The sequence below is a fragment of the Dunckerocampus dactyliophorus genome, chromosome 8, assembly GCF_027744805.1.
Source record: "Dunckerocampus dactyliophorus isolate RoL2022-P2 chromosome 8, RoL_Ddac_1.1, whole genome shotgun sequence".
In the NCBI taxonomy this organism is placed as follows: domain Eukaryota; kingdom Metazoa; phylum Chordata; class Actinopteri; order Syngnathiformes; family Syngnathidae; genus Dunckerocampus; species Dunckerocampus dactyliophorus.
This window is the reverse complement of record NC_072826.1, coordinates 4,412,106-4,438,454: the sequence shown is the minus strand read 5'-3', so window position 1 is coordinate 4,438,454 and position 26,349 is coordinate 4,412,106. Positions and strand designations below refer to the sequence as shown.

The following is a 26,349-nucleotide window of genomic DNA, read 5'->3' as shown; positions in this document are numbered from 1 at the left end:
CCAATTGCATTAAATCAGTACCACACCCAGAATGACCCACCACATTATCCCATAAACATCACTTTTAAATAGGGATGCTCTAATCAGGGTTTTATGCCACCGATTCAGATACCGATCATCCATGAATGAAATCGGCCGATACCAATACCGATCCATGGATTTAAGTGTACATTTTTCAGTGTATTTATGATTAATTGTATTGGTCAGGGCCGCTGTTAGACAATTCCAAGGGGCCCTGGCAAATGCGTAATTACTAAAAAGTCAACTTTTGGGAGGATACGTTTTTTTGGAGGGGTTTTTTTGCCTTTATTTTTGTGAAAGGATTTTTGTACTATTTGACACAAACCTGGTTTTGGAGTAATACAAATATGTGGGAAATAAATTGTTGAATAATTAATTTTTTAGTTTAAGACAACAACATGAAGAGAGTAAAATAATAGAAATAAATATGTTTATGAAGTAGAAATGTGTGGTGCTTGAGTTAAAAGAGAATAAATCGAGTGTCCAGGTTGCAGGGTTGTCCACACTTCAACTATTTCTCTTTCATTTATGACTGGCAACATTTCAATAGTACACTACTTTATTTACCAAAATCATTTCCACTCAAACAGTGTGGCCATTGTTTTTATGCTAATTTATTTTATGCTCATTTGTCGTTATATAAAGGCATAAAGTCTGAATTCAACACTACTACTAATAAATACTACTAATACAAAACTACTAAGGCTTGAAGCAAATATTCTTTGAGCCTTTGGTGAGCTACTCAAGATCAGCTTGCCAGCTGAGAGACCCATGTGACAGTATCACCATCATAAGGCTTTATGTTCATTAAACAACCACACACAAATAGTGTTTGGAGGATGAGACATCATTAGTATCATGACAACAAGACAGCTAAATTGCTCAGTGACACTTGAAAACTTCAGTATGAACGTGATATCCACGTACCTGTGGGACAAAAGCGAGCTCCGAACTAACCGCATTGCTTTTTTGTTTTAAATAAAAAATGTAACTGTGCTAAAAAGTTACATTTGGAGTCCGAAGTAATGGCAACACGAGTGTGATGGGAGCTGGTGTTGCCACATCTACTGTATCTATCTAGCTAGCTAGCTGGCAACCCTACGTGACACAGCACACATGTAGGGTTGGTGATTGGTGATCAGCTTTGAAAGGCATTTATCAGCACATGTGTTTTTCATGGAAATCAGATGATACTAATCAGTGGATGATCAATTGTAGCATCCTTACTTTAAGATGTAGATACATGCATACAATACTGTATTCCCAGCGTCCGATGTTGACTATACTACATGGCACATTCCAAGCAGCTGCTCCTTTGTGCACAATTGATAGCAGCTATTTGCAATCAGCAATCAAGGCAGCTGAGTGTGACAGCAGCGTGCCCGTTGATGACCGCAGTACAGTAAGCAGGAATGACCTGAATGAATGATGAGGTGTCCTAGACTTTTCATCCAAAAGGCCTGCCGTAATGTGTTTCTGTTATTACATGGGTAGAAACTAAACTATCAATGAATGAGATATATTCATGTTTTCATAGATTAAACAGGTGTCTTAATCACATGTCTGTGTCAAAACAACCCAAGGATGATGAAATAGAGCACCCATACATTATAACCCCTTGTAAACAGTCCTGTTCAGAGCAGCCAGTTTTGGAGGGGCCGTCCTGTCTAATGTAAATAAGCTGGTGCCCATTCTTACGACAGCAGCTACAGTATAAGACATGATGTGCTGGCCCTTTAAGGGGCAAAAACAAGGGGAGAGTTTAGTCAAAGCAGCTTGCAGTAAGCTGTAATAAAAGTTTTACTCTGTAAAACAGCCCTGAAGTCAATATAGTATTACAGCTTTGGAGAAGCAGAGAGAGCGCCCCTGTGCTCCCAAATCAAGGTCTGGAGCCCCAACAGGAACTCTAAATCTAATGAATCAACTTTGCTCCGATGTCCTCTGTGCCTGGAAGGTGATGTAATGAGATGCATCCAACAACACTGCAGCCCCGCTTTGGTTTGGGTTTAGACAGGATAGTGGTTCCATGTAGTTGCTTGTGAGTAAAGACAAAAGGTACATCTTCGCCCGGGGAGCTTTCAATTTGGTGTGAGGATGGCCTTACATAATTTCGCTGGATTGCTACATCAATGAGCCTGAATCGCTGAAACACATTTTCTAACATAGGCAACTAATGTTAAAAATGTCATACTTTTTGGTTGGAAAGACGGTCCAAAGACCCAAATATGTGCATACAAAAAATTTGTAGCTGTATTACAGGTATATTCTCTGAGGGGAGAGCCACACTTTGAAAAGTCCTGATCTTGAGTTATATCAAAGTGTCTAAGTAAATATGCAGTTATATTCATAAAACTGTGTGCTTGCAATACTCACATTGGTGTCTTTTCCAGACTGTACACATTCAGACTTCCTCTGAGGGGCAACAGGCCAGTGGATCTTTAAAAAAATTAAACAAAAAAAAAGAAAGACAGGCTGAGCTACAGAACTTTAGTGGAACCCCCTGGAGTTTATTGCTTTTGCATGACAACCCTTACAATGAGTGGCTCCTTGTTGATGTCGTGCAGATCCAGAGACAGTATATAATCTTTGCTGCCCACATACATGCGGTCGTGGTCCTCGTCCATGCGAAGAATTCGATAGTCGGTGGAGTTTAGCAAGAAGGAGAAGTGGTGAGCGGTGCCGGTCGACTTTAACTCTGTCAAGACGGGAAAAAAAAGAAGGGGAAGAAAATAAATGGTTTTGTTCAAGCTGCGGTGGTAGGAAAACATACCGTAAAATTGGGAAACACAAATCACAGACGTGGTCACATGAGAGGCCGCTCCATTGTGGCGCCAAATTCTGTATATATCCTCGTTTGCATGGGCAATAAGGTTATCTTTACAATGCTAAACCACCCACATGCACGCACTTGTGCTCAAAGATACACACAGTGATGGCCACATGGTCATTTTTAATGGAGCAGGAAACCCTCAGAATCCCCAAAGTGAAATTCCTTATTATTATTTTTTTTATTTTTTATAAGGCAATGCAATGACTTGCTGCTTCTCTGGTGCTTGCAAACAACATTGTGCATTTCTACTGTACTAAACACACATTGCAATTCAACAATTTGAACAATAAACATGCTCAGACATGAATAAACTAGTTTAATGTTAAATGATTTGTCTTTCTTCTTCTTTCTTCTAAATAACTATATTTACTTAAAACATCAGAAGTTATTAACCATTTTTGAGTCCCATTTAAAAAATGCCATGAAATCTACGGACCCTCTTCCCCACAAATGATCACACAAACACAACTTTGCATCCAATGTGCATTATTTATAGAGATATTTTATTATTTGTAAATATGACAGAGGAAAAACAGCACTCAATTTTAAGCCAAACACTAGGGGCCTTTGAAGTAACCCAGTACAGTGGTAACTCGGTTAATGTCCGCCCCAGTTAGAGCGTTTTTTCGGTTAACACCCAAATTTTTTAAATAAAATTTTGCCTTAGTTTGCGTTCGCCTGCTTGGTTAGCAGGCAATATGGGGTGCGTCACAAACTGTTGTATTTGTGGTTTGTTTACACAGCCATCTTGGGTCACGCCCCAAGACGAAATCGATACTTTACTATGGCAGCCTGTAAGGCACATGTGAGGCGTCCGGCGAATGTTAGACGGATAACTTACAGACAGGCAAAGCGTCTAAACAAAGATTTAATTAAAGTGGAAAAACAATAGGTTTGATCAGGGAGTGATCAAACACGCTGGCATGGATTGGTGTCGTCTGTGTCAAGCTGTCAAACTGAAGCCCTTGAGGTTTTACAGACTAGTGTTGATTCTCGCGGAAATATGGGACACAGTGCGTCCCTTGTTGGCTCAATACGGATGTTAGCAACCCTACATGACGCAACACACATGTAGGGTTTTGCCATCGCACGTTTTTTGTGATCAGCTTTGAAAGGTATTTATTGGCATATGCCGATCACGTGTTTTTTTTACGGAAATCAGCCGATATTGACTGATGGCCGATCGATCGTAGCATCTCTACTTTACATACATACTTTGTTTGGCAAGACGGATTTCCATTCTCAAAACTTGCATGGTTTAATAACAAACTGCAACTCGGACTGTTCTTGTAGTGAATGACTGCCACTTTTTTTTTTATTTGACAAGCTAGAGGGGGCACGCAGCTGGAAGAACTGAAACCCAACATTAACCACTGTGCTGTATGCACAAGTCAAGAAAACTCCTAATGACCATTCCTTTTGTTCTCTTCCGGTTTTTCGCACTACATCCGTCCCATGTTGAGCCAAGGCTGCTGTGATTTAACATCACCTCTTTTCAAACCCCAGATAGGGCTGTGATCCTGACTTTTCTCTGCTTCTTTTTGAGCTCGGTAAAGCTGCCATGGCAATGACAGGTCGAGCTATAATCTTCTGCTGCAAATTCTCACTTTCCACAGCAGCTCCCCAGCATTGCAACATCCGCCCCTCCTTGTCAGGTGGGAGGCTTTTGGGGAGGGAGTGGGAATAATTGAGGATATGGTGCACTGAAAAAAAAAAACAGGCTTTTCTTCTGCTGCGCTCGGTACCTCCCAAGCTTTTCAGCAAACAAGGAGAATCTCTTGCTCCTATTGAAAGTGTTCTTGGGAAAGTAGACCTCAAGAAAGTTGAGCCTATTTGCAGAGAAAACCAGAGGAGCTGCTCATGTTCCTGTTCAGTGGGAGCAGACAAACACCCCTGCTGTTCCCTGGAACTCACTGATCTCCTCCACGAGGAGATGCCAGAACATCTGACTGCTTTACTTGGAATAAAAAGTCATGCATGGTCTTCTCCGCTTGCAAAGGACGTGTTCAAATACAGACAATCCAGCGTCCAGCGGCAGAAAGTCTGAAGGCTTCTCAGCTTGTGGTGGCGGGAGGTAAAACGATATATTACAGGATGTTGCCAGCTAAATAAGGAGAACCCATCTCTCACATGGCAAGACACTTCACACTGAGCACACCTGCATGCAGAGGAGTGTAAATGGGAACAAAGTGGTGCAAAACGGTGAGCAACACGTGACTGCTTAGCTGCAGGAGTAAAACTAAGCTGCGTCTAAAGAACACAAGCAAATCGCATAGTGCACTTGAAGGGAAAATGCTTTCCTTCACGTACTTTATAATATAAAAATGGCGTGCAACATACAAACCGTAAACATGCTATGCCCTGTTCAGTAAGTCAAAGGTCCCATCAAACCCTGTCAAACCTGATTGGTTCATTGGAACCACTTGGATTGGATAACATCCCCAGCACAAGCAAACCAAATTGTACTGTATATAGTACGCTATTTGTAATGTGTCCTCTTATATGTGAGGTCTGGTGATTTATACATGCAAACTAGTAGGTGGCGCCAAACAACTTCCTGTCAGTCACACACATTCAGACACCGATGCAGTTGTGACACAGCGACCCGCTGGAAGATTGTTAGCAAGTTAGCAAAAAACAGAGGAGGAGTTGCGATGTTAATTTTCGGATAATGGTGATCTATGAAGCACAGTCCTCATATAAGAGCAGCTAAGGAATGTATATATACTTTTCAACAGAAATTCTACCAGGCTTCTACATGGTTTTCAAAAATGATACAGCTTCTTTTCCTACATCCAGGTTTGTCTTATATTTGGGTCAAAACAGTAGTAGCTTGTAGTTCATGGTAGGTTTGATGGTTTGTATCATTTTCCCCAATTTTATTATTATTAGAAATTGTACTTACCACACTTCTAGCTGCTAAATTACATTCAAATAATAAGAGCTTGTATTTCAGAATACAACCTTTTCCACATTTTCCCCCAAAGAGCCCTGTGGCATATTGTGTTAATGATGTTTGGCCATGTGTGTAATATGAAATCATATGACAAGCAATAAAAGGGCATGGCGCTCTCATGGAGGTGTGCATATTTGTGATAACTAAAGGCTTTGTAAAGATGGAGCACTGCCTGGGGTGTGAAAAAAAAGTGCGCCCTGCACGTTTGCACATGCTCGCAAGCCTCGTCGTACCACCAGTCTTCATTTCAGCTTGAACTACATAAAATTGCAATATACCGGAGATGCCTATAATATCTGTGGAATACATACTGTATACAGTATATATATATATATATATATAATATCTTCAGAACTCCTTTATCCACCTTTAAGTGGAATACAATGACTGTAAAAAGGTTTCTAAGATGATGTGCTCATCGGTGAGAGGCATACTATAGAGAGGAGACATGCCTTAACACAAATAACGCCTGTGGCGTGGTGAGACAACAGTTTGCCGCCCTTGTAAATCCTAAGAGACATGATGGGGTTTTGCTGCTCATCTTGTGGTGCTTGCGTTCAAAAGCCCCCCAAAAATGCTAGAAAACACAATACAGCCTTGATTTTGTATGAAAAACAAACCCAGTGGTAAATTGAACAATGACAGTGTGTTTCTATACAAACCACAGGGTCTGTTGTATATTACTGTCTTTCCCAGCAAGAACTTTATAATTATTACCAGACAAATTGAAGCCAAATGGATTTTTTTTCTGTGAAGTTTGTGTTCTGTTTCATGCCCTTGGTGAATACAAATTGTGTTCAAATAAAATCTGTTCCCCATTACTCTCATACAAATGTGAATGACCTGCAGTGTCCACCTGCTGGATGTGGTCATCCTCCCATCTAGTTATTCATAGCGGAACATTGGCTATGGTACAAAGGTGTACCGGGTTCCCACGCAGAATACACTGAGTGAGGGACAGGAAGTACAGTTGTCCCATTTTGCGATTTGAACATTGCCCCCTGACTCTACCACATTTTTTCAAAAATTAATTAGTCATCCCTCTTTTATTGCCGTTAAGTGGTTCCAGACTCGATCGCAATAAGTGAATTCCCGCTAAGTAGGATTCAAAGATTTTCATTGGAAACCTGTTCAGGAATTTCTAAATATGGGTTTTAACATTATTAGAGCCCTGTAGACATGAAATAACACCCCTATAGTCACCTTTAGACTCCTATTATTCTTGGTTTACACCACATTGCACAGTCTACTGGATCACTGCAGGGACATAACAGGCGGCCGGTGCTAACAGAGCAAGCTAGCGAGTCTCCAATGTACTTATTCGAAACTTAAAATGTTTCAAACGTTGTGGGGAAGGACAAAGACGCCAAAAACTTACCACTTCCACACAAAATTTGATGAGAACCTTTTTTTGATGAGAACCTTTCATTATCGACTATCGGAGGTATTTTACGTGTTAAATCACTGCATATCAGCCCAATCATTATCGTGCACCCCTAATAAAAACCATATTCAAAAAGTCCTAAACAGGTTTCCTATGCTCTTACTACAAAAATACTACTAATACTTTATTAATATTGAATCCTTTATTAATATTGAAATTCGCTTATCACGGATGGGCCTGGGACCATTTAACCACAATAAAAAAGGGACGACTGTAGACCTGCTGCGTGCAAGGAGACACCAGAGCTTGAAAACCCTCTTCCGCATGTCTGGGAACACTTGGCCTTCACGGTGAAATACATAAACAGACAAAGACCAGAGGATAAGACCTTACAACCAAAGTACGCACCCAACCATGATTATGCCTGTGATTATTAAACCTGTAGTTATAAATATAATGTTATCCCAATAAGAGATGGAGTGTGTGAAGAAATCTCTTCTTGTTACGCCACTAACAGCCTCCCCAATCTCCCCCTTCTTATGCCTGCACACCAGAGTCTAAGTGAGTCTCTGCTGAAAGATGAAAGGGGATTTAGGGGAGGATGCAGGTTGCAGAAAATCCGACATACTCGCCCAAGCATCTGCGGCATGCTGGCTTCTCACCCGCTCGATGTCGAGGCGTGGCCCCACCGTGCTACGGCTTGTCTGCACAAATGTCTGCCAAAATAAAGAATCTCAGGCTAGCTATGCGTCTTGTTTTTGACGCCAACTGGTCAAAACTGATGTATGTGTTGCCTCTGTAGTCATAAACAATGTGTTAAATAAAATCATCAAGCAAACAGCAACACAATCTACAGTAACCACAAACATCTCGAAGGAAGAAACGTCCATGATAATATTTAAGGGGCCCCCACCATGACTTACAAGTCGTAGCTGTTGCAAACATAAAATGCTCTAAGTCAGGGGTCACCAACGTGGTGCCCGCGGGCACCAGGTAGCCCCCCACGACCACATGAGGTGCCCGCAAGCCTGCTTTTCATTCAGGTTTTCAGTTAATAATGTGAGAACACTAGAAAGAAAAGTATTCTGAAACATAAAATGTGAGTTGTGGATACCAGCATTTTGTGAATGTTTTGGTAAAACAAGCATATTTGATCTGTTTGGGTTGAAAAAAGGTATGAAAATCATTTCTACAAAAATTAGTAGCTCGTGGCCATTATTATTTTTGAAAAGTAGCTCTAAGTGCAGGTGACCCCTGCTCTAAGTTATATTATTTATCACCAAGTAGGCACATATTTTCACACTAAAGGTCACGTGTAGGGTCTTCTTTATTAGGGGTGAATTAGGACGTCATACCGATAAATCTGACAACATTAAAAACACAATGCGGCAGTACCGGTAGCCATGTGAAATACACACTAAATACACACGCTAAGGGATGCAAAACTCTACGAGGACACGCGTCTTGTCACACACCGGCGCCGCCTGATGCTAACGAGGCAGCTAACGTCACTGCTATCTATGCTGCAACAATTCAGTTGCCGACTTTTGGCAACACAGCTCATGCCTGTGGTTTCAGCCCATGGAAGCCCAGATCCAACTGCGAAGAATACAAAGTATTTCCACGTAGTGGCCACGCTGGACCTCCACTTTCTCTCATACCATAGGACGGTACAACGGACTATTTTAGTGGTTTTGAAACCGTGACTTTTTCATACGGTGGGAAACCTTGAAACCGGTAACACGGCCATGCCTAGTAGGGATGATCAGTGCCATTAGTCTTAGTCTGATATTTAACTCAATGTCCATTTTGGGGATCAGAGTAGTGTGTATAATGTTCATGAAGGTCATTTAAGAAGCCATTTAAAGCTTAAATCTATTGTGCATTCAAGGCCCAGGGTGAGTGTATTGTTGGAGCGTTGACTTTGGCTATCCGAAGGGCCCAACAGCCTTATCAGCCCAACCTGCCTCGGCTTTGTGTTTGGGCCTCATAATCACTCCGTCACCACCCACAGCGGGGTCGGCTCTATTGACTCAGAACACGCGTCACAGGAGCTGATTGCTGCTTACCTGCGCCTGTCAAGCAGAAATAATTGCAACCAGATTACTCCTTATCTCGGAGCTTCCGGATGCTGTCGCTCAGATGCTCTTCACGCTCGTCTAACACCGATACACTGTGCATGTGTGTGTGCGTGCGTGTGTGTGTGTGCATAGAAATAGAGTTCTCTGATCCCCCGCATCAAATCACAGACACCTGCCTTGCCTGCCTGCCTACACGGCTGGAGAAAATATATTGATTCAAACAGTGAGTTGACTTCATGAGCAAGAAGAGGAGATTAAAAGAAATCTATATCTCCTGTTTCAGATGACAGGAAAGGTTAATTAGAAGCTCAACGGACTCATGCACGCGTCAGGTGGAGGGAAGGTCATTTAGATCTGATAAAAAAAAATACAGTAGTTTACATGGAAAGGAATGAAAATGATAGAAAGGATTAAATGCATGGAGAAAATTACTTCGCCTACTAAAATCTTTTCCCTCCAGCACCCGCTGCAAAGGACAGCTGCCTTCCAGAGCAACAGGTGAAAGGTTAAAGGTCCCACGGGGTCTAGGGTGAAAGCTCATCCTAGACCTCTAACACACTTCGGTATAATCTGGATTATCTCCCCATCATGGAGAAAGCAGGGTGGTCATGATGATACTATAAAGGAGAAATTGTACTTAAGCCTTGTACTACCCTCAAATGTACTATCCTCTGGACACCCTTGTGGACTAAAATGTACACCCACACAAAAACTGATATTAAATTGTCATACTCTATCAATTTTGAAAATGACAAAATCTCACCCAGTTTCACCTCTTGTTCTCCTGTTTGCACATTCTCTGACAGCCAGTCCACCTTAAAAGAACTGTTTTTTAACTTTTTTTTTTTTACTTTGGCTTGGTGAGTGGATGCTGCACTGCCCGGGTTAGCAAGCAGCATTTAGCTTTCTTAACTCCGCTGCAGCATTAGGTATATGCTAACCTGAGAAACAGCGGCACGTACTACGTGACGCGCCGTTAATGAATTGATTGGCTGCGGGAGTCAATATGCGCAAACAGGATCTTATCATTAGCTGGGCAATGTTCATCATTGTGTTGTTGCCGCTTGTTGTTCCCTGTCACTCACTGAGTTGCATTTCAAAAATGGTACAGAATAAATGATGCTTATTTCATTTACAGTTCAGGTTGGATTTTATTTTGTGCGCTGCATGGATTTGCTGTGCACTGAGAAGACGAGAGCAGTGCGCGATTGCGCATGTGCGCAGCTTGGAGGGAGCACTGATCACCACAGCACTTTATTCCAAAATGAAGCTGACTTGTCCAAATGTTCCTTTACATACCTCAGGCGACTCAGTTTGTGTTGATGTTGTAGCTCTTTGGAAGCGGTCTGTGGGTTGTCTCTGACACTTCTCGCCATCCTTCGCCTCTGCCTCTCTGATATTTTTCCTGGCGTACCACTTCTGGCCTTAACAATAACTGTGTTTGTGCTCTACTATTTCCTCATGATGTTCCTCACAGTGGAAAGTAATACATGACATCTCTGAGATAGCTTTTTTTACCCTTTGCATGCACAAGAGATTCAAAGAGAAAAACAACTTGCAACTGTCCACCTTAAATACCTTTGATTGTATGCATCTATCTATGAATTTCAAGGCTTATTGAGCTCACAAAACCCATTTTGTGTTCCAACTAACCAGTGCTAGAGGTATTTAAATCAACAAAATGACCAGATTTCTGCACCTGCCTAATGTTGTTTTGATGCATATTGCACATCTTGTGTTAATCCAATAAAACAAACAAAACAGACCTCATTTCACTCCTGAAATACTACTGTGTCCATCAGTTATGTGACATATCAAAATGAAATAAAAGATAAACACCCAATGTTTTATCAATGAAAATGGTGGAAATTGTCAGGGGTGCCCAACCTTTTGCATACAACTGTAGTATAAATAAATCCTCTATTCCTCCCCTCCACCACAGTTTGTGCACAAAATGCTCCAGCCAGTGGTGCCGTCTGGGCCCGCGTTTGCACGTGCTGCCGTGCACTGCTACAAAAAACGGTGAAGCGGTGTTTGTTCTTGTTGTTGCTGCTGCGCTGTCCCTCGCAGCCATGCCGCTGAGCGTGGCGGCGGAGCGTGGTTGTGACAACTCCAGGTTAAGGGGATTATTTGAACGGGCTGAATGATGACACTGAGCTGGTTTGAAAGACTGAAAATCCTCCTCTCCCTAGCTGACCTCTGCCCTTGCACTCCCAACAAATACTCTTCCTCCCTGTCAGCTGTGCTAACACACACCCAGATGCACAATGCTCCCTAAGATGGACCTCTTCATGCCCACTTCTCAGTGAAGTTAGTCCCACACTAAGCTGTCAATAAATCCATTTCTCAACCAATTAGTCCATCAAGTTCACGGTTGGTGTGTCGCTAGCTGGAGGCAATGAGATGGAGGCAATTAGGAGGTAAATTAGGAGGTAAATTTAGCATAGGTTCACCAGGGACAACAGCCACCACTAACCGCTCTACCAGAGAATCCACAAAACTCCCTGTGGTCATTTCTCACCCACAACACACAAATAGTGCTCGTGATTGTGAGGGAAGGAGTCCCACAGGGTGAGGGGTTTGACAGCCAACTTAAGAACTCCCATTCATCAAAGCAGACAGGAGAGAGCCATGGAAATTGAGAGAGTGCCTCTCTGGTCAGCCAATAGCAGGACGTAGAGCGCCCCTCAACAGCTGCTGAAGGAGAAGGAAATGTATTCTAATCATGAAATGACAGGGAGGGGAAAATACCCTTATTGTGTGCCAAGATATACAAAAACATTGATTGAGACCACAGCTGCCAGTTTCTAGAACGAAAGAAAAGAGGTAAAACCTTTTTGGCACACAGGGCGGATATTTAAAATTTACCGACAGCACTGAGGTGTCCCGCTCAGCTCTTGTATCAGCCCACTGACTTCATTCTTAGCTAGTTGGAGTGGTGTTCAAGAGATACATAGGAAATGCCAATGGGCCTTAACACCGCCTGTTTTATGCCTGCATTTGTTTATATGCAGGATACCGGCATGATTCGGAACTGAAATTACTCTTGCATACCAATGCACAAGTGATTATGCTCCAGCAATTCTGCTTTGCAAAAAGTGTCCAGTCTAACTCAGCGGTGTGGGGTGTTTTGCTGTGTTTGCTAGCTAAAAAAGTAGTTTTGATTTCAATCTATCAATCTACTCAATCTACTGTTATTAGAGCAGTTGGGTGTCGAGGATGAATACTTCCCAGAACTCTGTATCATCATGGCACCAGTGCCGATGTAAATGGTAGAAACTTTTCAAATGTGTAAAAGAGCACATCATATCCCCAAGCATGCTGTAAGGTAGGGGTTCCCCACCACCAGGCTGTGGGAAACATTTAGGTGCAATGATTTAAAAAATAAAAAATAAAATGCATAAAATAACTACATAACTACATAACTTTTTTACATAAATGGATATTGATTTTGGAAAGATTGGCAATTATTTTTTGCATGTTTGTTACGAGTGGCGAATTGCCCCACTGTGTTCGACGGGCCTTGAACGCACCATGTAACTTTGTTTCATGCTGCACAGATAGACTACTATACTGTATTTTTACTCTTTTTCTTTCACCTCATATTTGCTCCCAAATGCTGATACTATGTGGGAATGCATAAAGGTAAGATTTGATGACCTTATTGAGTGCTAATGTGTATATTTGTTCTCTGAAAAACAAAGTCCAGGCTGGTACTGGTGGATTGTGGCTCTGTATTCATTTAGTGCTTTTAATTTGATGTAGTTCCTGTCTTAGTGTTACACAAAACATCATAAATAAGATCAATTAGATGGCTATAATGTACATATGTTTTGCGGATGTGTTGAAACTCTTTCCCGGTGACTAGCTAGCTTGGTGCTAATGCTAGCACTGCTAGTGCTATTTACATCCATTCTGGCCTTCAGTCTCGCTAAACTACGGAGCATGCGTGACCATCGTTTCGCTGGCAGCCCAGGTTGTCGCGGTGACAGACTGTCAAGCGGTTGCTAGTCTTGCGATACCCGGTGCATGTCTCTACAATGCATTCATCTGAGGATTTATGGCTGATTCTTATCCATCCAGGAGGCTGACACCCATGCATCTCTCACTTGTCAAACCCGATATCCGGTTGCGTCGGTTTATCCTCCACAACCCCAGTAATGAGTGATGGGGAAAACACTGTACATATATGAACATCGTTCATCTTTTTCCTTCCTTGCCTCCAGTCGCTTGGAGCATTTCTGCCAGGCTTGCATACCATCCACAACACAGTTCTTTGAAACTGTTATGGCAGCCCTTCTCCAAAATAAAAAATTAAATACATGTGTCATCTCTCGTCACTCTCCCTCTCTTTGCATGCCTGATGATGTTTTGATTTATTACCTTGAGCTTCCTCTCTTTTGGCTTGCCCGATCTTATCATTTATAGCCCGTCTGCATACCAGCGCAGTGAGATAACGTGTGCCTTTTTCTGTCGGTTCCCTCACTCCTTTCTTTAGTGCCCGGCACCCCACAGGTGGGAGAAGCAGGCGGGGCGATGGGGGGGAATGATTACACACTGATGATGTATTTACCTCCAACTCTGACTTTAACCAGTGGATTATTTAGCTCCAAGGTGAAGAAAGACACGTTTTAATGATGGTAAACAGTTAGGAAAGCATCCAAGAATTGGTAAGGACCTTTGTATTCAGGCAATTTCAAGTAAAGGGAACAATGACTCAACATGACAACATAATCACTGTCAATTAGAAATATTCAGGAAAAGAATAATGACTAATTTGACATTTTACTGCGCTGAGTTTGGGGGAGTGAACAGTATTTTGGCATATAGTCTGAGGAGTTCAGAGTTACTGTATATCTTTAAAAACCCAACAGACAAACCTGGCAGGAATCACAAAAGCACTTAGACAACTCTTAAATCAACAAGTAGTGGAGAACAGTTGGGAAGACCCTTTTGGGTTCCAGCATGACTGAGCCACGGTGCACAAAGAAAGGTCCAAAAATGCATTCTTGATGACAAAATCCAAGATCAAAAGTCTTCCAGTGGAACAACAGCGGAAGCTCCAAAAAGGGAAATCTAATGATCAAATTACAAAATGATAATTATCAAATACTGCAACACGTAGCTTTCCGCACAAACTGTAAGGCATCTTAAAGGAAAAGTGCACTTTTTGGGGGGAATTTTCCCCATCATCTACAATCCTTATGTGACATGTCAAAGCACATGTCTTTCTCTTTTCTGTACATTCTAAAAATATAAAAACAGATAAAAAGGGGCAGCTAAGAATGCACGTCATGGGACGCACCTATTCCACCTATAAAGCCTTCTGAAAAAAAAAAAAGCACCAACAACGCTCCATATACATAATGTGCACTGCATATTAACCAAGCTACAGTTACATTGTTATTATTTTTGTTTTTAACATTGTTACACCCAAGAACTACGTTACTGGCGTAGTGACACCTAACCACACCACACCGGCTAGCTACTAGCCGGCTAGCGACTAGTGTCACCACACACTTGCTCACAATGCCTGAGGCCACTAGCGAAAGATAACGCTGCGTATTGAAGCTGCCACCACTGCTGATGTATTTTTGTTTTTGAGTTAGGAAAAGTTAACGCTAGGTGTAGCGTTCCTTTCTATGTTGCTATGTGAAATCAATGCACCCAGGAAGGAAGTTACGCTAATGCATCAAATGAGCAAAATACTGTAAGTATTCCATGTTATCATGAATGTACTTGTTACTACATGCTCACAGCATGGATATAAAACCATAAAACCTTGTTGGAGCTTTTTGGAGATGTTTTAATAGCAGCCTTTATAGGCAGAATAGGTGTGTCCCATTACGTGCATGAATTACCTGACTGTTTTTACCTGGTTTTATATCTTTAGAACGCCCAAGGATTGTGGATGATGGGAAATAATTTTTTTAAAGTGCACTTTTCCCTTATGGACAGTTGGGAAGACTGTTTTGGGTTCCAGCATGACTGTGCTCCAGTGCACAAAGGTCAATAAAGGCATTCTTGATGACAAAATCCAAAATCAAAAGTCTTCCCAGAACAGCAGAAGCTCCAAAAAGGGGAATCTAATGATCAAATTACAAAATGATAATTACCAAATACTGCAACACAAAGCTTTCCACACAAACTATGACGCATCTTAATGTTTCACTTCTGCTTCCCAGCTATGATGACATTGATTGTTCAATGAGTAACTCTTGTGTCCACACACCGTATGGTTTAGTGTTAGCCAACCTGCAGACAAAAGCAAGGAGGTTATGCACAAAAGGTCCCCTGTTGGAGATGAATTAGGGACGGTCCATTGGAAGCGAAAGTACCTAAACGCACTGATGTTGCAGTAATGCTTTAACTAACTCCATTGAATGAACTGCTGAGCCTCCAATAGTCGCCGGGTGCGTGGTCGATAAAAGCAAATAACTCCAGAGCATTAGAACATTTATTGTATATACTGTACACTCATGATCAAAATTTACATTTTGCACTATTTCATCAGCTGACCAAAGTTTAAGTCCAAAGCCTTTAATAGCCAAAATCATTTAGCGTCAGGTATTCACACTGTCATGATCTCTTGATGGCAAAGGCAAAAAAGCTTTCTCTCTTTGAACACGGTGGGATTGTTGAGCTGCACAAGCAAGGCCTCTCACAGCGCGCCATTGCTGCTGGGGTTGGACGCAGTTAGACAGTCATTTCAAACTTCTTCAAACATCCTGAGGTTCATGGAACAAAAAAGTCAAGTGGTAGACCCAAAAAAATGCACGGGAGGATCCCATTGGCTGATCCTCAAACGGCAGCCTGCTATGTGGAGATGTTGCAGGGGGCATCCCTCATGACTGAAGGCCCTCGTCTGTGTGGTAATGATTGGCTTTTTCAACCAGACAACGCTGCACTTCACAAAGGACTTCTTCCAGAGGAATAAGCTCACTCTTTTGAAACTTCCTGCGTGTCCCCCTGATATAAATCCAATGGAGAACATTTGGGGATGGACGGATGGAAGTTTACAAAAGTGGACATCAGTTCCAGGCAGTGGATGCCCTCCGTGAAGCCATCTTCACCACCTGGAGCAACATTCCCACTAGCCTACTGGAAACACTGGCATCAAGCATGCCCAAACCCATTTTTCACCTCATTAACAAGAATGGCACAGCTACTCATTACTCAGTCCTTTTGTACATTTTATTTCTATTTTATGGTCTTAAATGTTTGATCAGCTGTTGAACGGCCTATTTCACTTTAATGCTTGTTTGCAATAAATTGCTTACTCACTCACTCCCATTTCTTCTTTTTGCATTTTGAAGTTCTACTTAGAACCTCCTTAAGATCCAACAGTGCAAAATGTACATTCTTGCTATTTTTGAAGTGGTCTTAAAATTAGATCGGGAGTGTATATGCACATACAGTGTATGCAACTCACTTGCTGGCTTTTGTTAAACTCACCGCATGGCTCAGCTTGTATCCTTTAATAAGCTTTATTCAGTCTTGGAAGTGAAGCGCCGAGGTCACTCAGAGGTCTTTAATGTGCGTATAGACCCACCCTCGGTCCCAAATGGCCAGATCCAGGGCAGCGAATCGAGCTCAGAGGTCGCCAGCATCTGTGAAGTAATCGCCAAACAAGCCACTAATGGGCCGCTGCCAGAAGCCCATCTGCCTCAGCGCGGTTGAGATAATACCCCCACTGCCTATCACTGCACACGCCCACTTGACCCTAGGGTACAGCCTAACAAAAGAAGGGTCACCCCCCGACCAGGTATCTGTCAGCACAGGTCCAGAGCCGAGCCTTATACACTAATGTCACATGACAAGCACATAATGCTCAGCAATTAGGCTGCTGGGTGCAGCATGGCATGGTGCTCAGATGGAGAATCCTTGTCTGAGCCCACAGGGAGGAGCTGATCATTTCACTGGCAGTCTTTCTGTTTGATGTACTGCTGAGAAGACGCTTAGCAACAAAAGACACAAACAAGCATAACCAGCCTGGACTGCAGTGCAGCAAAAGTTTCCAATGAAATATCAATACATGTTCCGCTTGCTGCCATAACAAATCATGGCTGACACGTGAACACACAAGGTCAAGAGAAGCAGATCCAATATAACAACCCTCTCTTTATCTATTCCATTAGCAGTGCATTGGCCAACCCGTGGATCAATGAGGCTTGGAGGTTTCTCCGGGCAACCTTTTTACAGCCTGTTAAGCTCTACAACCACAAGCTTGGCTAGGAAAAATAAATCAACCAGCAAAACCTTCGATCAACTCTCCAGTGTCCGCTCAAAGAAAAACATACAAGATCTCCGGGAGCAGTCGAGGAACAATATTATGTTTGCTGTTAAAAGCCTCAGTGAGAGCGACACTATATTTGTGTGTGTTTTTCTCCCCCACATTACACCAGACCCCTGCACTGCTCACACAGAATCCTTGCCAAAGCAGCACGTCACCCTGTCGCCCTGCGATTGGACACTTTCAGAAACTGCGGTACATTGACCAGCTATCATCAAGTCTCTCCATCGCATTTATTCTAAACAGCGTAGCACAACAACACACAGAGACTTGAACTATTTCAATGGACCAAAGCAGGAAAACTTTGGTGGGAACCGTAAGAAGAAAAGCAACACAGGCCGGCATTGAGTGCATGACGAGAGAAACAGATTTTAATATCCGTCTCAGCAGCACAAAAATGACAGGCGAGGAGTCAAGAGACATAGTAGTGGGGGGTGGCCGAGACATCCATCTTCTCTGAAAGTGGCCGATGATGGAGTTGATGATGGTGAGAATAGTGGTGGGAGGTGAAGTGAGGGGAGATGGAGCTGGGGATTTGGGGAGGGGGGGTGACAGGATTGGAATGCCATTGACCGTTAGCACAGAGATATTTCTGAACAATGTTTTCTCCTGAGGGTTTGGTAGGAAATCATACAGAAAGGATAAGCTCCAATATGACTACAATTGCGTGGTACCAGGCTTGTCCCGAGAACAAATTTTGCTGGACGATAACTGTCCTACAAAATATTGCCAATAAACAATATTATTGTCAACATTATTTTCAGACCACTTTTTCCATTGATGTAATGATAATATATGGCATAATAATGCGAGAGTACACTGTATCAAAAGCAATAACCTTTGATTTGATTGATTAATTGGAATGTCAAGAGTTTTTAAACAAAATAAATTATAACAACATAATAAACGAAAACACAAAAAACCCAATGAATATAAAATGGACTGCTATAATATAAATCGCACTTAAATAAAAATGACTATCAATCATAATATTTCTAATTTTGAATCAGCATCACTTTCGTTACTGTCTGAATACTGACAAAACAAAACAGAGAAATAACCCGGAAATACTCTCAAATTGACATTGGGTGTCAATGCAGACGTCAGCTCCTTTGCATATACACTTGCTTGACTGACTTTTAGCAATATTTTGTGTGTGGAATACGCCGTTTACCTTTAATGAGGTGTAACATCGGTATGATGTCATAATTCCCTCATATCGATATGGTAATTATCATGCGCCCCAGTTTATTACCTTTATACAATTCATTTGTGAAAAAAGCTTTCTCAAGCAACCTCAAAAAGGCATGCGTTATTCTAATTACAGTGTGCAAAAGCCTGCTAAACGCTTGTAAGAACACGATGCAGACAACAGGCGTGACAAATTTAACAGCAACATGTAATCTCCACCATTGTGACATCAGCATTGAGCGAGTGACTCTAAAAATGTTGCACAAGCTGATCCCCTAGCAAGTTCAATGCTTCAATTTGCTTGAAAATGAAAGGAGAAAATAATTACAGGCTAAAACAAGCGTCCACATTCCATTAGGCTAAACGCCTGCTTTGAAAGCGACAAAAACGCCACTCAAGATAAAGAGCGCTGGCAGCCATTACATCTTTAATGGATAATGGGAAATGTCTGCCCAACAGCGGGCCTCGCGCTCTCATCGCAGCCCGTCCATTAGAGCCGAGGCAGCCAAGGTCGGGCTGACTGACAGACCTTTAGATTACTGTCTGTCTGTGTAATCCGCGGTCCTTTTTGCTCCCCTTTGCTGAGTGACATTCTCACCCCTCCCAGTTGCCTGTTGATTTGCTGGCTTTCAAGTTTGACGGACAGATGGGACATCCTACCCTGTGACCCTGTGCCCTTTGTCTCACCCATGACCACAAGGGTCAGTCTGTTTTAGGCCAGTGGAGAAAAAAAGGCTTGCAAAAGGCCCTAGTTAGAGGAGAATTCTAATTAATAAGGGCGGGTCCGCTGGGTCACAATCAGACAATGCACCTCGATCACATGACCCTTGTTGACTGTGGGCATGCAATAAACAAACTCAATTAGCCACCATCAGATTCATGAAATCCATGAATGAGGTGCAAGGGTGATGTGGCCTTTAAAATGGTGAGGTTCTTGTGCAGTTAGGCAACACGTTCCCACTCCCAGCTGTGGGATGCTCATGTACTGTAAGTATGACAAAAACTAAGTATTAGCTGGAAGTGACGGCTTTCATTGAGGAATGAGAGCCAGATAGTGAGATAAAAAGAAGGAGACGGGAGGAAGGAAAGGAGTCTTATCGGCGGTGAGAAAAAAAAGCAACATCCGAAGCAGATCTTGGCCACAGTTCCACTTAAAGAAAGAGGGCCAGTGATTGCAGACATACAGAGGCTAAAACCTTCTTATCTTACACCTTCATACCTCCTCATAAGTCTGCGCTTCGCCATCCGCTTTGCACTGATAAGACAAACAGTATGATCAACACCAGTCTTAAATCAGGCTCCTCTCCTGTACTCCCTTTTTGTCATTTTCCCCCCCGTTTTTCATTAATGACAAGTGAAAAGCAAGAATCTGTTTCCCTGCTTAGGGCTGGTCTGTTTGCAGTCGGTCAGACCAGTTTTCCAGTGGTCAGGTTACAATCATGTGTAGCACTTGGTGATTCATTCACAACATTCACACCAGAATAGATGGGGACATGCAGCCATGCCACTGTGTGCGCTACATGCCTGATTATTATAGGTAAATAGAAAATAACAGTATAAATCAGAATTGTGTGACACATATTTCTTTATCTATTTATTCTTCCGCTTCTTGTTCTTCCACCTCATTTTTTGTCTGCTAACTCCTCCTTCGTTTCTCAACCAATTCAAATCAATCCAACATCGAAATGTTCAGCACATTCAGGAAAAGGTGGACATCTATTCAGACTTTTCAAAATATTCCAACATTTAGTGTAATTTCATATTTTCTGTGACAATTTTCCCATTGAAAATGAATGGGCAAATTATTCGGTGCCCCCTTGTTCTGCTGATTCGACAGAGGAGACACGGCTCACGCGGTCGAGTGTTTGTTTCCGGTTCAATTTCTGAGTAGGTATAAAATTATATTACGTCAGACAGAAGTCACTGTCCTCTAATTTAGAGGAAGTTCTGATTGACTGAACCGAGGAGCCACGCCCCATTGGTTTATACGTTTCAACATTCTGTCGGCATTTTTATTTCCCAACATTTCAATTTCTGCTGGTTTTAGTCTGCTAAAAATGTATGGACAAATTAAATGGTACCCACTACTGGTGAAAAGTCAGCTGACAATTTCTATAATATATGCTACTATAACGTTCCACTTTATTCTACAAGTGAACATAGCTCAATTGGTAGAGTGGTCGGCTCTTATCCTGAAGCCCTAATAGCCGCATATCTTAGCAATGTGATAGGATGCCTCTTTATAATAGAACACCACTTTGCTTTTCCTTTCATGAGGAACACAACAGGAGCGCGCAGCTTCACACGTTCCTCGTATTGGTGTTTGTGCCAAGCTTTAAGGTGGTGAAAAAGATTTTTTATGCTCTGAAATCAAAGCACCTCCACATTACTGAGCTACCGCTTATTCCTTGCTGACTAATTCTTCCACCACAGACGCTGTCAAATCGACTGGAGCCGCCGGGCATAAATCCAGTCTACATCGATATCAAGGATATGGTTGGTTTTGATATCGTGTTGAAAGTAAATATCGATATTTTAAAAATAACAATGTATCGCCCAGTCCTACCCACTACTGGTGAAACGTGACCCGACAATTTTGATATTATATATATATTACTATAACTTTCCACTTATTCTACAGGTTAACATAGGTCAATTGGTAGCGTAGTCATCTCCCACTCTGAAGACTGAGGGTTCAAGGCCAGTCTAATTGTTCATCGTGTTTAATACAATTTTATTACGTTTAGCATTCTGCTTATTTTTGTTCTTTTAAAAGACCTTATATAAATTCTATATTTCAACAGTTCCACATTTAACTGTGCACCCATTTCAGCATATTTCCACAGCATTTCAGTCCAGCTTCAGATCTTCAGCTTCCAAACTAATGCTACATTCATTCTACATTTCAACTTTCAATACTTTTTCAAAGCACTTCAGTTTTGCTTCATCTCTTCAGCATTCACACGCAAAGCATACACACATTGCATCATCTAGTTACGAGAAACAAGTGCAATCCTCCACCAAAATCATACACATTACAGTGGCTGACATCATAGCAACACCAAAACAAAACACGGCCGTCATCTTTTGTGTTAGTAATTGTCATTTGATGAGAAAAATAATAAGAACCATGGGAACGGTTAACCATCATTGTGTGAATGCTTCTTATAAAATTCTACTTTCATAGTCTGCTGTTTTTTGTCCTCTAACCCCCCTTTAACAATTCCAACATCAAATTGTTCAGCTCATTCGGCAATAGTTTGCTATTTATTCAGATCAAAACATTGTCAGATTTTCCAAAATTCAGACAACATTTTTCCCAATGAAAATGAATGGGAGGTCCCGTATTTACAAGGTCCCGTATTTTTCACATTTCACATTTCAACCGATTTCAACCCATGTCATAGAAAAAATGTTCATATCATTTGGGACTATTTATTTTTTCAAATAATTTTAGCCTGTGCCATACAATGTGGGAGCTTCCTGAAAACAATGACTTAGGTGAGACTCCATCCATCTATCCAACCTCTACAACTGAGGTCCGGTCGCAGGGCAACAGCCTCAGCAGGGAAGCAAAGACTTCCCCCTCCCCGGCTACTTCATCCAGCTCCTCCCAGCATGCTCTACATGTAACTATGAAAATATTCCATTTATTAATATTGAGTCCTAATTTGCGGAAATTCACTTATCACAGTCGGGCCTGCAACCAATCGACCGCAATAAACAAGGGACGACTGTGTATTTAGAAAAAACCTGAACCCTTGAGTGCACTGACATGCCTGCACTGACATGCCCAAAAGTTGCTCTCGGCTTCACAGCGTAATTGGCCAAAATGCATTTCAAAAGCTTTGTGACTAATTAATCATGCATAGATGCTTTAATAGGACAGTGTAATCCAGATACGCTGGTGAAAAGCCACATGTCATGCTCTGCACCGATCCTGTACATGACTGATGCTGGCACAATCAAAAGCCCAACGACTGAATGAATACCAGAGCGTTGCTAAATGGGATTACACGTCAACAAAGGACCATTGTCACTCCACGTCAGAAGACATTTTTTATGTTGATGCCGGTTCTCAGCAGATATTAAAACCTGATATGTCAAACACTTGTTCTAAAAAGTGATCCTGCTTCACATTAGAAGGGCAGTAGGTCGTCATCCATCAAGGTCAAGAGAAGCATGCAAGACCAGCGTCATCGTAAAGCTTTCTGAGGACTTTTTAGGGGGAAAAGTGAGAGATGTGGGCAAGCGCAGGGTGCTAACGACAGACTGAGATGCTGTGAGCGCTAATGCCGGCCTTGTAGGCCACTCCTCCTCCGCTTCCCAGGCGGCATGAATGAAGTAAATTAATGATGGTCTCAGCCGACACAAACTCCCCTCGTCTATTGAGACCATACAGTCCATTCACGGGGATGAGTGAGGCGTTGACACAAACAACAACAATAACAACAGCAACACGGGAGGCCCTTCCTCCTGCTTTTCATTCATCCATATGCATGCGCTCAAACACATACGCCACAGACGCCACGGACCTGTGTTGCCAACATGCCATTAGGGACACCTAGGGAGGGTTCCTGAGAACAGGACGGGCTAACAAAGCTCAGAGGCAAAGGGGCGTGAACGGGGCAGGCAGGAAGAAAATCTTGGCATCGAGTCTATGCAAGTCGCCACAATGACCAGGCATGAGAGGCCATCTCCTCCCCTTCCCAGTCAGGACATTATCAGGGTGCCTGCCCATCAGTGCATGAACCCCACATGCAAAGCCTGGAAACCTCAAGTTTCATCACATTCTGCCCTTCCTCCTGCACTCCAAAAAGAGTTCAGGGGCTTCCCGCCCACACAGCGGTGAGCTCACCCTGAGGCACGACCTTGAAACTCGGGCATCGCTTTCCAGAAACCACAGCATTTACAAAGCAACATCATCCAAGTCCAGCTGAACAGTGTGGACTCCTCAAACCTTGAAGGTGGTAGCGGTAGGGATGTAAATCTCTTTGTACTAGACGATTCGATACGCATCTAGATACATGGGTTAAAGGAAAAGTGCACTTTTTTGGTCATTTTGCCCATGATCCACAATCCTTATGTGAGAAACCGGATATCTGATTACATCGCTTCATCCTTCACAACCCTAGGTAGAGGTAATGATGTTAGCATGTGACGGCTATGGCTCACTTTTCACCAATTACAGCATCCTGTGTGTATTAAAGCGGGCGAGAACCGCAGCTACATCATGAAATACAACGCTTGACAGCAGGAGGAATGTTCCAGCTTTTTTTTTTTTTATGAATCCAATAGTGAGACAACACTCCTGCAACCTCCCACAGGATCACGGTCAGGCCTCGTTTCCCCCATAATCACAGCATCCTGGTCCTTATCCAGTACTTCGACCATCTCTCACCTGAGACACATTTTATGCAGCCTTTGAGGTTCGCCAGCTTCTGCCAGAACATTAAAAATCAACTCTGACATCTCATTTAGGATAGAGGGATTTCCCATAAAAGTTTGTAAAGCAAATAATCAAAAACATATATTGCACACTCTCTTGGTGCGTCGGCATCGAGCCTTCTTTTGAACTGGAACCGAAATGCGGTGGGGCGTGTTTGGGGACTCTGCAGAACACACGCGGTCGTGTAAAAATATTACTTGCGGTTTCAATGTGGCTCTGCTCTTCTGGCCAAATACCTTACAACACCTTCCTCTACCATGAGATAAAGTGTCATAGTGTCAACAACAGTCGTCATGGCTTTTGACGGGCCACTAAGGGCCTCTGACAAGAGTCCAACTTGTCAAAACTGAGGTAAACCATCTCAAGCCAAAACAGCTAATGGGAAACAGACATGTAATTTGTTCTAAGCGTTCCCACGTACACCCACAGTCTTTCTCAAATCCCTGCAACTATTTACTCTCTGGAGGAGATAACAAAAGTGACACAGATGCCCTGTAGTCCATTAGCGCTCGTTGGACGCCAGCTCCCTTTGCATTTTCCTCTGGTTGTCCTCTGAATGCCTTCACTTCTTCTCTCCCACTCCTGTCTATTTATGGTGTCCTCCCGCATGACATCTGCCTCCTCATCATCGTGGTTGTCCATAGGGGGGTATGGCAAGCCCAAGGAACTTGAACACCATCTGCTTCTTGAGGCTGTTCCACCTTTGGTTTGTTCAGACATGTAGCTAGATCTTTGGCAACAATCACGCTGCTTTTAAAGAACTAAACATGGCACCGACAGTTCAGTGGACCATTGGAAGTTCAGCACAATCCATTCCAGGAGGCTCTTTTACCTTCTACTTGTATGTATTTATTTGCATAAGCTAACTCTTCTATGTCTGAACGGCTGTACACAAAATCAACATTTGACAAAACTTTCCACTCTTACTGTGTTGCTTGTGCTTTTAGTTTTCTGACAAATACACCACATGGTGGCCCTGTTATCAAACTTCAGAGTATCAGACCCATTACCCAGATTGACTTGAGATTTCTCAAATCATTTTTTATTGGCCCATGGCCCACACTGTATAAAATGAAACCAAAAAGAAAAAGGCACAATGGAAAGACAAATAGATGAAATGTTAATACTAATAATACTACTAACTAATAATAACAAAATGTGTTGTCGGCTGCAACTAACTATTAGTTTCTGAGTCGACTGATCTGAACCTTGTTGTTTCGATTAATAGATTAATCAGTTAGGCCCTAGACGGATCAAATCAAAATGAACCAAATACAGTGGTTTGGTCTGCAACATACACTCCTGATCAAAATTTTAAGGCCAGTTGAAAAATGTCAAGAATGTACATTTTGCACTGATGAATCTTAAGGAGGTGCTAAGTAGACCTTCAAAAAAACAAAATAAAAAGAAATGGGAGTGAGACAAAAAACTTTAGAGAAAAAAAAATATTAAAGTGAAATAGGCTGTTCATCAGCTCATCAAAAGTTTAAGTTGATAGCTAACAAAAAAAACCCAAACCCTCCTAAAATAGAAATAAAATGTAGAAAAAAAAACAGTGCATAATGAGTAGATGTTAAGGAGCTGAAATGAAATAATGAAATCTCCTTTGACAGATGCCAACAATAGTAGCAGAAAACGCTGTTATCGTTCTTCACGCACACCTGTTGTCACGTTCTCCTCCAGTGAGCTTCCAGGAGGCCACAGCAGACCACATTGTATTTTTCATCTTGGAGGAAAAAGCAGCAACACCTTCTATTTGATTAGTTAATCAGACCTTTAGGTTTGGTCTGCAGACATCAAGCCTGACTTTTCCAAGGAAGATGTCAGCAGAAGCTCAAATGTGACAAAGTATTTGAGGGCTCTCTCCAAAACACACTATGTCCTGAATACTTAACAAGTGGTTGCAACTTCCAAATCAAGTCATCACAAAATGTTTTGTTTTCATTTGCTACACCGATACCATAAAAGATCCCAAAGCTCATGATGATCTTTTCAAACTGCTTTTATTGCCCGACCAACAGCCCAGAAAACCATAACTTATTTGACTCATGCACACATAAAACCCATTTGATTCATTGACCAGATGCTTTGCTTGAGTCCAGCAACGGGTTTGATGATGAATACAACTCTAACAAGAGCTGAAA

At 42.2% G+C, this 26,349-nt stretch overlaps 1 protein-coding gene across 2 annotated transcripts in view; it reads right to left on the bottom strand.

Annotated features, from left to right (window-relative positions):
* Positions 1 to 26,349, bottom strand: part of sema3fa (sema domain, immunoglobulin domain (Ig), short basic domain, secreted, (semaphorin) 3Fa) — a 67,184-nt gene that overhangs the window by 24,984 nt on the left and 15,851 nt on the right. For both annotated transcript variants that reach the window (XM_054783621.1, XM_054783622.1), the window contains exons 3-4: positions 2,556 to 2,716; positions 2,395 to 2,457 (exon numbers count right to left, since the gene is read on the bottom strand). In XM_054783621.1, coding sequence (XP_054639596.1) covers positions 2,395 to 2,457; positions 2,556 to 2,716 — 224 coding nt within the window. The remainder of the gene's footprint in view (positions 1 to 2,394; positions 2,458 to 2,555; positions 2,717 to 26,349) is intronic.